This window comes from Rhinolophus sinicus, linkage group LG12, assembly GCF_036562045.2.
Source record: "Rhinolophus sinicus isolate RSC01 linkage group LG12, ASM3656204v1, whole genome shotgun sequence".
Taxonomy (NCBI): Eukaryota; Metazoa; Chordata; class Mammalia; order Chiroptera; family Rhinolophidae; genus Rhinolophus; species Rhinolophus sinicus.
The window spans coordinates 25455438-25473098 of record NC_133761.1 but is presented as its reverse complement, the minus strand read 5'-3'; the positions used below and the strand labels follow the sequence as shown (position 1 = coordinate 25473098).

Below are 17661 nucleotides of genomic sequence, written 5' to 3'. Positions count from 1 at the left end.
AGCAAAAATTATTACATGCTAAGTATCCTACAGGCTTTTATAAATATTAATTTAATCCTCATGGCAATTTTAGACACAGGTATTCTTAATACCGCTACTTTATATATGAGAAAACAGGCAAGGAGAGGTTAAGAAAATTGCCCAAGGTTACACAGATAGTAAATACCAGATTAGGGATTCTGGCCCCCATGTCTATAGTTTTAATCACTTTGCTATTATTCTCAAGATACATAGTCAAATACATGAAAATTTGGCTTTTACATGCTAATGTTATACCACCTTAAATTACTATGACCTAGGGAATATTACCATTTTAGTACAACAGATTTTTCTCAGCTGTTGCTATTATTGCCGAGGTATCCTAAGATGATGCTAAATGGATAGTAGAAGGTTCATTTTTTTTCCAGAGAGCTACAGAACTCAGGAACATATTTAATTAGTTATAATGCAGCCGCAATTTCAATTCCACTTGATGGAAGAGGTAATTCCAGTTAAGACCTCAAACTCAATAAAAACATTCTTTTCTTATGCAATTAAGTCATATCAGGGATTAGTTTAGGTATAGGGTCGAGTTCTATCACGCGGTATTTAGACAAAATAGCAATGCTATTGAAAGATTCAGAGCCTGATAGAAAAAAAAAGATGAAAAGCATTTCTTGGTTATGACTTGAATGGAAGATGGTAAAAGGGTAGAGATAGAAGGTGAAAACCCCACAATGTGAAATGCAAAAGAAAGATAAGACCAAAATAGTATGACAGGTAATAAATAATAGTAATAAAGGGCTAAATGTTATGAAGTTTAGTGAAAGCATCTCCATGGTGAAAGCTATTGAAATAGGAAATTGACTCAGATCTTTGCGAGAAGTCCTGTGATGGGCAATGGAAAGCACATTCAGTCACTGTTGGTACAGGCCCTGGGCTTTGGAGCACAGGTTAAGTCATTTAAGCTAAAAGATTCATGTATGCTACTCAAACAATAATGTGAAAAATGAGTGGAAAATTTCTTATGTTTCCACTAAAGTAGTAATAAGTTATGCAAGAATAAGATTTAGCTTATTACTATGAGAGTAATTCTATTTAAATTGGTTGGATATTGGAAGTTTTCTGCCACTTCTCTTTTTGTAGTTTGTGACGTCACATTTCGTCATTGACCTACAGGGCTTCTCCTGATACTTGGAGAACTTTCTGAAATAAACAGGAGCCCTATTTTTCCAGAGTAAGAAAGTCAAAGACTCTGCTCACACTTCCTTTCAAATTCTTGTTCTTAGTTCTTCACAGTTCCTTGGTCTCTACTGCTGCCTTTGAGTTTGCTGTTTTAAGTCAACCCCACACCAATTTTAAAACATGTTTACACCCAAGTGGACTATCGATGAATTAGGTGTTTTCCTAAAGATTTGGGGATTCTCACAGGAGAAATATTACCTTGCACACACTTCAAAGGTCTCCCATTTAGTTTGTTCTCTTTTCTTCCCCTCCTTCCCTCAAATCTACACTCTAAAATAGGTGAAACCCCCTACAAAACACAGTGCGGTCCGTACAGGCTCAGTGTTTACCTGAAGCAGGGCAGCTAGGAAGTATTCTAAGAAGCTGATATAATTTCTTCAACATCCATGCAAGTTTGAAGAACAAAATCATATCCTCCCCGTACATCTTCTTATAAAGAGATTGGACTTGGATTTATTGAGAGAAGCCCATGCTGGTGCTACCCTGAGCACCTTCGCATAGGATGTTTTCTGAGTCCTTGGAACCTTTCTGGGAATGTTTTATCCCCATTTTATAGATAAGGAAACTGAGTCTCAGAAAAGAGTCCAACATTGTTCCCGTGTTGAAAGAAGGTGTTGGAATACATGTAGAGGAGAATAGGAATAGTTCTTTTCTGCTCAAAAATGAAGGAACGAGAAGAGGCAAAGGTTAGGAAACCCTAGACAGCCTGCGTATCAGAGTCATGCCAAGAGGGATGGTCCTTTCACTCATTTTTTTTCTCCACCCAAGATATCAACACTCATTTTCTGTTGGAAGTGCAAGCATGTTAAACAAAGATCATTTTGATGCCAGTGAGGAGATTATTCTAGTCTCTCTGTAATGTTTCACTTATTATCAATGGATATTTTGTCTTATGTACACCTACATATTCCATTATGCTATATTTGCATTAACACATTTAATTGAGACATTGTTTAAAATTTCAGAAAGACTTCCCCCTTCCTGAAATTTGGAAATTGAAGGTAGCACTTAGCGGGTTTCCTTGTCAACCATAGTAGTTATTTTAAAAATTTTTAAGGGAGTAATTCAGTTACCCACACAGTTCTGCTTTCTCAGAACGTGTAAATGGAAGTCTTTTCTTAAGCAAACCAGCAAACGTGCTAGTGATCTTCCAGACTTTAGCTACAACAATGGAAACATGATACCCTTCAAGTCTTGATTGGGGAATGGCAAGAAGAGGAGGGAAGGTACCCAAGGGCCATTTTCTGCCTGCCTTGGGCCTTTGGAGGCCAGACTATGCCCTTTGCTCATTCCAAAGAGGTCATGGAAAGAACTCGTGGGACACTCAGACATTTTGAAATGATGTAGAACTTCATTAATTATATTATCGAGTACTTTATTAGATATAAGCCATCATGCATTATAGTATATAGTATTCATATAAGCCGTCGTATAAATTATATGATCTAGTACTTTTATCAGGTGTAAGGCGTTCCATAGCCTGTAACTAACAAAGTCTCTGGTATTTGACTTTAGTCACGCTGATCAATTCTAAAGCAGGCCAATACAAACTACAAACAGTGTCTGGTGATACTATGATCTGCTATGTGAATTTGAGATAAAAAACATGTCACACTAACATTTTGAAAATAATCTTTGCCGAGAACTAGAGCAGTTCGCTTTCTGTCTGTAAAATTCAGTACCTTTCCTTTAAATTCCTGCTCCCCTCTCCCCCCAAAAAACCCTTCCTTTATATTGAAATTCAAATTTAATATTGAAATAAAATGTATAGGATGAAGTATAGAAGATTGACATTTTTGTAGGTGAAAAATGGTCAGATATTGGTGATTTCTTAGGGTTTATAAGGTTCAATATTATATTTTTAGTATAGCCTAAGTCTTTGTGTTGTCAAAGTGTGGTTTTCTGGAAAGTCCTGGGAGGACATGTTAACTTCATTGCCCAGGTGACCTGCAACTTATTTCTTAACTATTTCTTACTCATCTTAATGCTTTCTTTAGTTGCCTACAGTACTACTGTAACTTTTCACTCCAGTCTACAAACTCCAGATTGAGGCAAGGATAGTGTTATTGAGAAAGCATGAATAAAAAGTAAATAACCCAGTGCAAAGTAAATCCATGTTTCCTCAAGTGTGTGAGATCTACTGGGTGAGTTTTGGTGGCTACTTCTTGGAGGACGTTGCATGGAGTTTGCTTAACTTTGAGAAGCAGCCTTCTACCTCATTTCAACAAAGCAGCCAGGGTGATCCTTGTAAAATACAATAATCATGCAATGACTCCTTTGCTCTCCCTTGGACTCATTCTTTGATAACTTTGAAGTTCTTTATGATCTGCCCTCATTCCCCTGCCCCAGTACCATCTTTTGACTTTATCTCCTGCATCTCTCCCCCTCCCTGTCTCTGCACCAGCCACCTTGTCCCTGTAATACAAAAATCAAATTATGTGCTTGCTGAAACACTGCTTCCCCAGATACGCTCATGGATCCTTCCTTCAGGTCTCTTCTCAAATATGCGGTACCTGAGCCCTACCTTGGCTTTCCTCTCTATAATAGTATGAATGTACACCTGTATTCCATATCCCTTTTACTCTGCTTTGTTTTAATCCACAGCATTTATTACCACCTGATTTGTTCTTTATTGGTTTGTTTATTTACTTATTACTTGTCTCCTTCCATAAGAATGAGGGCTCCATGATGGCGGATGTTTTGCCTGTTTTGTTCACTGTGTATCCCTGGTATCCAGAGCAATACCTAGTGCAAAGTAGCTGTTGAAAGCAGTGGCCATATTGCTTCTTTTGCCCAGCAGTATTATTTTATGAAAACCATCCATGTTGTTGCAACTAGTTGTAGTTCATTTATTTCCATTGCTGTATAAAATTCCATTTTATAAGTATTATCACAATTCATTCACCCATTTCTACCATTAGTAGACATTTGGGTTGTTTTGTATTACAAATAGTGCTTCTGTGAATATTCTTGACTGTGTCTTTGGATGGACATTTTTATACTGGTATAGGATATATCCTAAAAATAGAATAGGTGAGTCAAAAGATGCATCCCTTCAGCCACGCAGACATTGCCAGACATTTGTCTAAAGTGGTCGTACCAGGTCTTGCTCCCACCAATAGTGTTGGAGAATTCCACTTTTTCCTCATCACTATAATTAATATCATGTCTTTTACATTTTAGCCATCCTGGTAGGTGTGTTATGAGTGCAGTGTAGTCTTAATTTGTATTTCTCATGACTAATGCTGATGAGCTCTTTTTAATGTGTTGGTTGGCAATTTGGATAAAGTGAGTCATTTTCATGAATATTAAGTAGGTGATATAGGTGCTATGAGGATATGGCAGAGATCATATAGGTGGTAGTGAGTCAACTAAAATTTAGTAAACACTACTTTCATAAATGAATCCTTTAGCATGGGCACATTCTATTCCTTTAACAAAGCTTTTGCTCTAGTAAATTTAATTTAATAGACATTGATTGAGAGTTAATTATAAATAAACCCCTCTGTGGAATGCTGGGAGGCTCCCGAGGTTCATGTCATAGGAAGGCTCCCAAAGGAGGCCACATGCGAAGTAAGCCAAGTCCAGAATCATGAGCAGGGTCTGACAGCGGAGCAGAAAATGGAAGCTGAAATGCTTTAGTTCCAGGAAATAGGAATAAAGCCTGGAGGTGTGAAGATGTGTGAAACTTTTAGAGAAATGTTTAGGTGTGATTACCATAATTGATAAAGAGAACTGCCAGCGTTTTCTATATAGGGACTGAAGACTTGAAAAAATGACACTTAATGTTAGCCTCCAGACGTACCAAGGGCAAAGAGTAAGTTGGGCTTAGAGTTCAGTTATGTTACAAATATCAAGTCATATAGCTTGAAATATTCGAATTTAGCTCGTATCATATACCAATGTTTTTTACATCAAGAGAAACATTCTCATGCATGAGTAGGGAAAATATTTTATGGATAACTTTTGCGTTCCATGTTAGGCCTGGTGTCAGCCGTTTAAAATGTAGAAGTGAGCAATACTTTTTGTCATTGAGAGTGTCTGGAGAAACCATGTGAACTATAATTTTTACAGCTAAAATGCTGTTAAAAATTAAACAGTGAAGCACTGGCAACCTTTAGTTATCCAGATAATCACTTCATTATTTTTTTCTGGGTTGCAATTATTTATTTCTAACTAGTGTTTGACTATAGCATTAAAAAAGACTACTTTCATAACCAAAAGCAATTCCCAAATGCATTATCTTTGACACCACATTTTAGCTTGTTATTAGAAAAATAGAAGTCCTTTATCACCTTACATTTTAATATGTTTTAGTGAAGCCTTTCAAAATGATTAGGCAGAAGATTTTTTTTTTTTCCCACTTTGAAAAATGTTTGAAGAATTTAAAATCCTGTAGGGAAGGTCTATAATTTCTGAATAAACCTTGTTCTGTTTCAGGGGCAACTTTAACTCAATTGTCGGAAAACAATTATGGTAGAGAGAAATGTGAAACAAGAATATCTCTTGAATCAGTAATCATAGCATGTGGTATTTTTTACTCGTATAGGTTGAAGAAAAAGTCCCAGTCGGTGGATATTACTGCTCCAGGGTTCAACCCTTTGGCCGGTGCAGGAAAGCAAATGCCACAAGCCAGTAAGCCCCCTGCCCCCAAGACGCCCATCATTGAAGAAGAACAGAACAACACAGAAAATACCCAGAAGCATCCTTCCCGAAGGAGTGACCTGAAGAGGTTCTACACCATTGGTAAGCACCAGACATTTTATGCAAATGAATAGATGAAGTCTATCTGAGCAGCACTGTGAATATGCATGTCCACAGTTAATGCTCTGTTATTTATAAAATGTGCCTATCTTTCTTATGGTTTATGTAGACAATTTCTTATATGGTCTGAACACCGAGATGGAAAAACACTGAAAACCTCCAGCAAAGTTAAAACAAGAGAGCAGGCTTGAGGATCTTCTGTATCCTGGCCTAAGGGGACTAAATTATATATTATCTCATTTTCCAATTTTTAAGCGTAGGTGCCACTATTATCATTTTCTCCATTCTTCAGCCAACACCAGTTTTGGTTTTCTGTTTTTGTTCTTCTCTTTTCCCCTCCAGGCTCTCAAGTCTCTGACCCTGTTCTGTCAGGTTGTTAAGACAGTGGTTGATGTCCACCTGTATAACTAACAAAGCCACTAAGAAAACAGAAAATTATTACATTCAGAGAGGACAAATTACATTGTAGGTCTGCTGTGGGCTTGCATGTTACTTCCCTTTGGAGAGTTTGAATCACATCCATACGAAAGAGTAGTTGTCTGTGGATGGAGGCTTGCAGGTTAATGTCCCCTTTTTTTCCAGGTAGAATACTATCCTATAGTTTGAACTTTAACATTTTAATTGAAGTGTTGTATGTAATCATTCTAAATGAGGGGAATTACCAACTTTTGTGTACCAATATTTGTCCATCATGTCTTTAGCCTTGCTTTTTAACTAACAAAAACAATTTTCAGTGTCTTAGGTCTATTTGAGACAAAAGTTGCTAAACATGTCATATATGGTAGAGGACGATGTATGGGAGAGATAAATCTACCCAAGAAGAGAATGGATGCTTTGGCCTTGCATAGTATTTCATTTTACAGAAATTTGGTTATATCCAAAAGCTTTAATAGTAGAGACTGTGGCTTATTGAGTTTACCAAAGTTACATCAAAGAGGTCATGCTTTATTTGGCATCTACCACCCCCACAACCCCAATGTGGGATGTCCGAAATTTTTTTCTCAGATATTTTAGTGTCCTTATCTAGAAACGATAATCAGGAGATCAGATTTCTTATTCTGATTCCTACACCAGTTTTCTATGCGAGTTTGTTAAATCATGTTCCTATGTCTTTGGTTTAAGTTACTTCCCTTCAAGCTTGAAGAGATGTCTCTATGTAGGTCTAGTAGTATTTCAGGATTTGGCTACTAAAACCACAATTTACCTTTCCACTCTTTTATGTATCCACTCTTTCTCTATTGACTCTCACTATTCCTCTTTTAGATTAAGAGGTCCAAGTCTTATTTTTCAACAGGCAAGAAACATGATGTCCTTAAGGATGTCAATAGCCAGCGAACAAGAATGGATATCAGACAGTCTAGACAGGTGCATAGTTCCATTTTTAAAACTTATGCTAGCAGAGTTCTGAAAATCACTCAATTAGGAAAGCCCATAAAGTTTATATAACTGCCTCTCCATTTTTCAGTGTCCTCTCCTCCCACCCTTCAACATGTCCACCACCTTCTATTACTTTTCTGATTTTTTTTCCTCTTCTTCCGCCCCTACCCCCACTCCCCACCAACCACCTGCTCCAACCACCTGAGCCATCGGGCCGGCCCCACTTTTCTGATTTATTAGCTGGCTAGGAAGACTCAGTATTTTGCTTTCAGAAAATCGTTTATCATACAAACTCAATATTCTCTAAATATGAGAAAATAAGGGAGAAAGACTGACCGGCTTGGCCGGTTTGGATTTCAGAAAGATGAACTATGAGTTATTTTAAATAGCTCTACCATTAGGGAACTTCTAATTATTGGATTTGAAACAATATGACTCATAATCAATGTCAATGGCATGTCTGTTACGTTAAAATTGACATCTGAATTGTGGACCTAACTGTGTTTATGTAACCCTTCTTCTAATTTCGACCTGGTAACACTATTTTCAAGGATGAAATATTTGTAGCCATGTAAATCACCTACACGGAAAGATCATTTCACAAAACAAATCTGCTTCAGTGTTGGTAATGAACAACAACAATTGAAATTGCCATCATTGGTAATTCTATATATGAGACACAAGTTAAGCTCCTTTCTTCTGTCTCAATTTATTCTCACAACAACAATGAGAGGAAGGTGTTGCACTCTCTAATTCTGCAGATAAGAGATAGAACCTTAGAGAAATGAAAGGAGCCATGAGCAAGAGATAGCAGACTCTGGAAATGAAATTAACTTTCTCTTGTGACATTATAGAGTCAGCCTTCTGTGTCACCCAGGATACCCCTCTGCACAGAGGGGAGCCAGAGGAGTTTCTATAAGTAATATAGTGGAGTGATATTTTTACTGCAATTCCCCGATAATTTCACTAAAGGAAACCTTGCCAACCCATCCATCAGCCAATAGGCCCTTTCATTTGAAAGGTATCTTTCAATGTTTCAATTTGTGATTCACACAACTGGAAAAACCTGGGAGCCCTCTTGTGGCCAATTGGAATATTACAATTAAATTTAACAATGAAGTGCTGTACTGTATTTAAGTAAAATACTGTATTTAAATTCAAGCCATGACTCTGGTTATTACAGTATTTTCAAATAAAAAATAAACAGCTAGAACATTTTGGAGTTAAGTGTCTATTAGTGGCTATGAGCGGCCACAGTAGCTTCTCTAGAATTGTTGTTTTCTAATCTCACAGCCATTATCTTTCATGAACCTATGTATAGGATCTACTCCCTGTGAGAGAACTCAAGGAAAGAGAAATTATAGCCTCCTTGTGTAGACAATGGATTCAGATTTTTAATTATTTTTATAACAGAAACATATTAAGCCTAATATAGCAGCAAAAAATGACACAGCATAAACTCATTACTTTTTTATAAGAGAATAGCCTATCTTACAAGAAATGTAATAAAATTTCATTGATTTAGAATAAGTAAGGAGGAAGCTATTCTCTACTGATGTGAAATATATGAATCTTTAGATAAATTAAAAGGAAAGTAATCACTATATCTGGACAGTGGCAAAGGAAAGCGCTTTTTCTATCCTGCCTCTGTCATTGACTGTATAATCTTGCAAGTTATTTACTCTCATTTGACCTTAAGTTTCTCATCTGTACAGTAAAATATTTAAAGACACAAAACAGTGCCTTTTTGAGTTTTTTTCTCTTCTTATTATCACAACTGACCATATGAAGTGTTGTATAAGTTTTTGATTGCTATGAAACAAATTACCACAAACTTAGCTGTTTATCAGCCCACATTTCTGTAGGTCAGGTTGTGCATGTCTTAAATTCTCTGCTCAGGGTATCACAAAGCTAAAATCAAAGCGTTAGCTGTGCTAAGTTTCTGTCTGGGAACTACAGAAAGTATGCTTGCAAGCTCTTTCTTCTTGTTGGCAGAATCCAGCTCTTTGCAGCTGTAGAACTGAAAGCTCCATGTCCTTGCTGGTTGTCAGCTGGCGCCCATTCTCAGTTTTTAGAGCCCACTCTCTTCCCTTGTCTTGTGGCCCCCTCCATCTCTAAGTCAGTTAACTGTGTGTCAGATCCTCCTCTTTTGAATCTCTGACTTGGGATTAGCCAGGAGAGCTTTCTGCTTTTCAAAGGCTCACATATGTGGGTCAGGCCCACCCGATGAGCTTCCTGTCTGAGAGTCAGCATAAGATAATCATGGGAGTAATGTACATTCATGTTCTTGTGGATTACACAGGTGTGGACGTCAGAGGGGTGAGAATCTTGGGGCCGTCTTAGAATTCTGCCCAACACATTTTACACCACTTACCCACTGTATACACACCCAACTACCAGCATAGCTCGAACAAAATTTCCTTAAAACATTCCCGTTACTATTTATTGTGATCATTTTTATTGTTCTCTAGTTCATTTTTAAAAGCAATCTCAGCTCCCTAAATTGATTGCATAATCCATGAATGAGTTATAACATGCAGTTTGAAAAAAAAATCACTGGATTAGATATTTGAAGTCCTTGAGATACGTAAAGTTCTATTATTTTTTTAAAATAAAAGTGTTAATTGAAACTAGAATAATATAACATTAAATTAGTGGACCAAGTCTAATGGGTCAATAGATACAAATAGAATAGAATTTTTCTCTACCCCAATTTTTGTCTGTGCTCAATAAAACTACTGGAGTTTGACAATAGATATAAGGGAACTATCTTTTAAGACCATAGTCCTGACATAAAGATAAAAAGTGAATCTAAATAGTGGACCCGGTTCTTTGTAGTCCTCTGTGTATTTGCTACCTTTAAGTCAGAGAACTACGTGTAAGGACTTCTGAAAGACTCGTAATTAGGCACAGAGGTAGTGAAGAAGACGATATGCAGGATCCAGAAATATCCCATGGCCCCCTCAGATAGACCTGTACAAGTCCATGTAATGTTTGTTCCTTGCTTCAGAAGCTAGAACTAGAGCTCGTATGTCTCTCTATAGCTTCTGTGACTCAATAAAAGGTGCTGATGTCTTTCCATTCTGAGGATTTTTCCCTTGACAATTAGAAAGTGGGACGACTCTTAAATGGATGTCCCCACAAGAAGTCATTCAGTGAAACACAAAATGCTGTTTAGTCCCTGATCAGACCCTGCAGTGTGAAGGCCTCATAGGAGATCCTGTTCAGAATAGAACAAAACATAACAGAGAACGCTACATTCAAGGTGGTCATTATGGGGGGTGGGGGTGGGGGTGGGGGGGAGTGCCTGATTCAAATGGGCACACCACTGAGCAGAATACAAAGCAGATGCCCTAAAGGCAGTGGTGAGGATGAGTGGGGAGCAGCCCAGGGCAGGGCAGGCTCATGCAAAGTGCTGTGGGATCCAAAGAGATAGAGAAATTGCATCAGAATATAAAGATGCTCGGAGGCTCTTTATTTGCCCCAAGGGCCCAGTCACCTTTCACCTCCCTCCACCTTCCTTGCTCATAAGCTTTTTTGGCATCTGGCACTTACCTGTCCCCTTATCTTCTTGGGTTGGCATGTCTATCTCCCATCTCAGTTCGTCTGTGTAGGGAATGATGCTGAGAATTTCATGAATCCCAGCACTTAGTACACTGGGAAGTGCACAGTAAGTGCTGCATAAATGTTGGGGATGAGGATGGGGAGGCGGAGAGGGGTCCTGGTGGAGATCGCCCTTCTTCCTGGAGGATGACAAGAGGAAATCTGCTAAGAGTTCAGTTTAAGGAAGAGCTTTGGAAGCTTCAGGGCTTCAGAGAGAAGATTTGGGACACCTGCTGTGGAGAACAGTGAGGAACAGAGTAGTACAACCTTCGTATGTGTAAAAAAACAAAGAAACTAAAGAACGGTTAGAGTTAGCAAAGCCCTGTTTTATTACTTACGCTGTTTAAATGCTCTATGCAAGTTCATGGAAAAGGCAGAAAAGGTTGGAACTTGGCCTTCCCAGGTTCCTGGCTCAGCAAGGCTTCCAAACAGGTCCAATAAGGGGGCTCCTTAGCTACCAGGTCACTAAATAACACTTCTGGAACTTTCCTTCAGTTGAGAGCTCCCTCTCAGGTCCTCACTTTGTCATGTGAACTGACAGTCTGCTCACCCCTTTTAGTCTCCTGTTTGCCCTCATGGATCTACCTTTTTATATTTTCAAATACACTTATATTTTTATATTTATATTAATCGCACTCTAACACATTCTCTTTGTAAGACGCTGTCTAGGATGAGTCAGGCAATGTTCTTTACACAGTAGCTTCCAGGTATATTCAGATGAATGAATTTGAGTTTATTTTGGGGATATGCACAACTCACACTTTTCTACATATGAAAACGTATTCATTTATGAATCTATTAATTAATTAATTCAATAAATATTTATTGAATGCCTACTCCATGCCAGGCCTTGCTCAAGTGCTGCTAATACAGGAGTAAATAAGGCTAAGGGTAAGCTCTTAGGTGCTCATATTCTGGTGGGGAAGACAGGTTATAAATAAACAATGAGATATTAACATATTGTCAAGGAAAAGAGTTTCTAAAGAAAAATAAAACAGGTTTGAGGGAGAAGGGAGATATAGACAAGTTACTTTGTATATGGGTTTAAATCTTATGTAATTTTTATAAACATTTCAGCAGCTGAATTATACAATTCGGAGAAATCAGGCTGGTTTCACTTACAGGACATCAGATATATTAATAATTTTTTTTCAAAGAGTTGTTTTTGTGGCATAGAATTACTTCATGAAAAGACTAACAGAATGGGCATTTGCAGCATGAAGAAGAAAAGGGTTGAGGGGCAACTTAATGGGCCTCAAGTTTCCCAGCATTGTTTTCAAGAGGAGGTACCAGATGGCATTCATTTCTACAAGAAAAGAATAAGGCCATGTGGATTGAGCTGGAGCAGAGAATACTGAAATTGAATACCAGGAAGAACGTAACACATTTTAATATGTGTTGGGGGTGGGGGGCAGTTCTGGTTTGCTTTGTTTTATTTTAAGTTCAACTTTTATCTCCTTAGAGTAGTTTAGGCATCAACTTGCCTAGAGGGAAAAGTCCTGAGATCTGCTGGCAAAGACCTAAATGATTTTGGAGCTTATGTGTTACAAGCCTCTTATCGTTTGATCCTTGTAGATCTGGTGAACTTATCCCCTGCTTGAAGCCCTGCAGTGGTGCCTCCTTCCCCACAAGAGAGGGTCATTGCTCTAGAGACCTTCCATGCCCTGTCTCTGCTTCCTCTCCAGCTTCCTCTCAGACAAGGCCCTACACTCCCACCTCACCAAACTCCTCTGTATGATCTATCAAGTTACACAAACTTTTCCTTCCGCCTTGAATAGTGTTAGGATTCAACCCAAACTTCCCTCATACCTGTGGAGAAGTCAGGGACAAAATCTAGGTAAATGATGACTAATGGTAAAGAGCTCATCCTCTCCATGGTTTCAGGTCAAGTTCTCTTCTCAATAACAAAAACAAAAACGAAATTAGGTTATTGACAGAGAGCTCAGTGAGTGAGTGGTTTCCCAAATGGTAGTTCATACCATGGATGGTAAAACATATCCTATAGAAAAAGAATAGTAGTTTGTCATGGAATTACATTTATTCAGTTAAAATAACTATCCCTTCCTTGTTTTCTCCTTTCCTTCCTCTTTCTTGTTTCTTCCTTCCTCTCTTCCTCTTTCCTTCTTTTCTTACATCTTTTCTTGTGTTAAAATGAATTGACTTTTGTGAAAAGTATGCATTGATTTGGTAGACTGTGTGTGTGTGTGTGTGTGTGTGTGTGTGTGTGTGAGTGTGTGTGTGTACAGATGTTTGTTTTTATTTTTAATTTTTTTACTTTTTTGTTATAGTTGACATACAATATTATATGAGGTACAACATAGTGGTTCTACATGTATATACCTTACAATGTGATCACTACAGATAGTAGACCTTTTAAATAAGATTTGTTCTTTTATAATATCCTGGCATATCAAAATTAAGGTGGGAAATGTCCCCAAAATATTACTTTGAAATTTTATCGATCTGTGTAATTATAAAATGTGAAATCCAATGATCTTGTCTTTGGCCCTGCCTTCTGAATAGAATGCCTTCAACATCCCAAGCTTAATCAAGCAAGTTAAATACAAATTTGTATCTTACAAACCCCAGGCTGCTTACATATTGAAAAGAAAGCCTACAGAATTAAGGGGACTCCTGGGAATTCTTCTGAGTAGTTGGCAAAATTAGAACAGTAATAACTAGTTTAGAAATTCTAAAAAGAGAAAAGCAAGATGCACATTTAACTGCTTTTAAGTTGCCATATACCAGGCATTTAAAAATACCATCACATAACTTGAGTACCTATCATTTTGAAGGCAGACTTTTTAATTATAAGAATAAAAAAGATCAACTCTAAAGTGAAAATACCATAACAGGAGAGAGGGAATAAAAGGAAAAGACTAATCTAGCTGGAGGCTACACATTCTACAGCATGAAACTAGGTCTCACTGAACCAGAACCTTCTCTTCAAGTAAGAGGATTCTTCACGTAAAGGCAGGAAGTCTCTGTGATTTAATCAGAAGAAGCATCTCGGCACACAGGTCACTGCCTGTAAGCACAGAAACTAAAATGGATGACTGCCCTGAGGGTTCAAATCAAATTATGTTCTTGAGAAAGATGACTTTGTTTTGAAGTTTGTTCTGACAGTTTGATGATTTCTTGTATTTTCTGGGTCATAAGAATGTTTAGGGGAAATTATTCTATTGCTAAGTTTCCCTGTTAATGAAATCTGGACCTAGGCTTTTCATAAATTTTGAAGACAGTTGCCGTGTGTAGAAATACCATTTCTTTCTTTCTTTTTTTTAAATGCACATTGCTTAAGAATGAGTAATTTTCATTAAGATAGGGAATTTGAAGATATTGAAAATTCAAGTTCAATTTTTTTGTTCATTTGTGGGATAAGCAAACCTTGGGATTCCATGAGTGTGTGTGTGTGTGTGTGTGTGTGTGTGTGTGTGTGTGTGTGTGTTTGATTGGGTTCTTATTATATCTTTTTTAATTAGCAATAATTCCATTTAAAACCCACTTTAAAACATGACGCCTAGGAAAACCCACAGGCAGAAACCCCTTTTCAACTTTAAAATAAATATGAAAGCTTTATGTCTTTCTAGAGAAATTAGGTATGTTTTACTAAACATTTATACAATTTTAAACTTTACTAAGCAGCAGTCGGTATACTCAGAAGGAAGAAAAATGTTCATCTGATACCCACATAGATTGGTAGTGCTTCTAATGTGCTAGATAAGCTTGACAACTCTAATTTTACAGGTTAGCACCATATTTTGTACATAAACCTTATTCTTTTTTTGCCCTAATAATGAGGTTGTTTTCTGTCAGACGTAATCCATCTGGAATCAAGAAACACAGCTTAATCATGGCCACGATAAATGCATTAAGAAATGGTAACCTTGAGGTTTCCCTGAGCAGCTTGTGTTGGTATAGTGCTTGAGTTGCACCATAATAGTTTTATAGCTTATTATAAACAAATTATACCTGTCAATTGACTTAATGATTTCCAAACTGCCTAATTAAACCTATACTGGTTAAAATTGTGGAATAATTAAAATGGACATTGTTTCATGGTTGAGAAATAATCACGATCCTGTTTGAAATGTGCTAAATCCTATTAAAATAAGTCCCTTAGCTCTGTTTGAGAGTAAAAGTTCCCTTTCCACCCATCAGCGCTTGTAAGAATGTTCCCTTTCACTGAACCATGGCTATAGCAAGAAAAGATTATTTTTGAAGGACCTACTTTATTTTAAACATTTAATGATAGAATTAATGACAGTTTGGACAGTGAGATAATATGTCCAAATTTCCCCAGTATTTCCATTTTTTAGAGTATGAATTTGAAGAGCTTCTAGTACCTTGAACACATTCAGTAATAAAACTATTGGTATCTCCTGATTATTGTTTTTTTTTAAGTTGGCTTTTCTTCCCAATTCATACTAAAGATATTTCTTCACACATACAAAAAACAAAAAACAAAACTATGGGATATGCTCCTCAAGGAAATGTAACCATGTTCACAACTTTGACCAAAAGAATATTACTGAGAAGAATATTACTGAAAATCGTTAAAAGTCACGAACAATGGGGCAGATGCTTCTGTTTCTGCCAGAGATTTTGAAACTACTTTGACTATAAGTTAATTACTTTGAGTAACCCGTTTATAAATACTTCAGTGACCATTCGTAATAATTCACTAGAAATCATGTGTACATCTATGAATACATGAAAGCAAGCTTCTGGTGAGCTATTTAAAAACTTTACTAGTTCAAACTTTGTGAGCCTCTGAACAAACTAGGAGATTAAAAAACCTTTGTGTTAGTGCAATCTGGGAATTAAAAAGCTATGTGGTTTTGTAATGGAAACATGACTTCAGGATACAAAAAAATGCTATGTTCCACAAATTAGCTAAACAAACAGCTTTTAGCAGGTAAAAAATACCTACTAAGAGAAATTAATAGACTGCATTTAGAGTAATGTTATCTATTAGTTAACCTACTTCAGGTTACCATGTATGTTTGAAAATACTAAAGTTAAATACCTTAAAAATTTTATGTGAATGTCTTCAGTAATTTAGATGGATGTTTCCTGGGGGAGGAAGCCCATATTGTCTGCATAATCATGGTCTACAAAACTTAGCATCCCTTTTCCTTCATTCTGTTTGGTCATGTGGGTAGTAAGCCTCTGTCATGAATTGGAATCTTAAATCTTCTGATACATTCTGTCTTCTGGAAAGAATTGCTGTCCATTAAATTTAAAAGAGCCCTGTTATAAATATTAAAAACATTACAATTAAATATATGGAAGATATCCCATTGTCAGAAAAATTAGTAAAATTTTAAGTAGTGCCTGCTGACCTGCTGCATTACAGTATTTTCTGTTTGCTGAGATTTACATTCAAACATGCTTGGACTTTATTTTCTTGCTTAAATTTTATACATTGATGGGAGGATATTGATTTCCTCTCAGAGTTCTCTGAGCCAAGGAGGCAAAAATTATCGTCAATATTGTATTTGGAGATAAAAACTCATAGGTGTCCACAGTGAGTTGAACTTTGTGACTCTGTTTATTTAGTGTCTCTTGGACCAATTCAAAAGAATTTCCTTTCCAAATAGTAGTTTCAGTGTCTTTGAGGTCTTTGTCAAGTACTATTTCAAGAGAGTCAAGATACAGCAAATGCCAACAGAATAATATTTACTCTAAGTGAAGAAACAGGGTATCTGGTATGCTATTTGGAGCTACAGAGTTTCATTTCCTGCTTTAAACAATTCTCTCAAATTACAGATTTTTGTGATATGAGAAATGTTCTTGTAAATAAACGTAGGGTGAGTAGGATGGGATGGAGATAGCCAAAAACATGCATTTAAATAAGAAAAGGAGGAGTATAAATAATAATTTCCTCTATATTCTCATTTTTTACCTCCACCTCTATAGAAGCCTCTCTAAACCAGAATTCAGTAGGCAGTTTTAAGAATGCTTATTCACTCATTTAATCAATGATTGACTGACTACCATTGACAACTGCCAATAGTTGTAGATGAAGCTTGAGACAAATAAAAGGACAGATAATAGCTGTCTTGCGTGCTATACTATGTAGTTTGGATGTAATCTTGACACCTTGGGAATTGCTAAGGGTTTTGCTTAGGAGAGTGCCTTGATAAGCTTGCTTTATTGAGAGATGTTTTGAGTATCATATGGAGAATGGGTTGGGGATATATGTACCTAAAGACAGCAAACTATTTTAGACATATACTGTAAGGACTAAGTAGATAGTAAGTTGTAGCTCTGGAATTACATAGGTCTGGGTTTAGATCCTAGCTCAGCTATTCTGAGTAGCTCTGTGACTTTGGATAAGTCACTTATCTCTCTGAACTTCTGATTTTTTTTTTTTTTTTGAAAATGAGAATATTATGCTGTACCACTCAGGGTTGTAACAAGGCTTATATGAGGTAATGTGTACAAATTGCTTACTCGTAGATACGTGTACAGAGTGAGCATGCAATAAATGTGAAATAAAAAACAAAATATCAAAATAAGTGAAGAATGACAAGATCCCAAACTAAGGCCATGGCAGTACAACAAGCGAGAACTGGAGAGAGATAATGGACATAAATCCAGAGGAACTGGTGACCAACTGAAAATGAAGACTAGAGAAGATTGGTGCTATAATTTCAGGTTCCAAATACTTGGAACAACAATAGCTAA

General features: G+C 36.9%; 1 protein-coding gene across 3 annotated transcripts in view; it reads left to right on the top strand.

The window, feature by feature from the left end:
- Positions 1-17661, top strand: part of OXR1 (oxidation resistance 1) — a 451232-nt gene that overhangs the window by 242364 nt on the left and 191207 nt on the right. For all 3 annotated transcript variants that reach the window (XM_074316799.1, XM_019750589.2, XM_019750593.2), the window contains one exon: positions 5774-5970. In XM_074316799.1, the coding sequence (XP_074172900.1) occupies positions 5774-5970 (197 nt within the window). The remainder of the gene's footprint in view (positions 1-5773; positions 5971-17661) is intronic.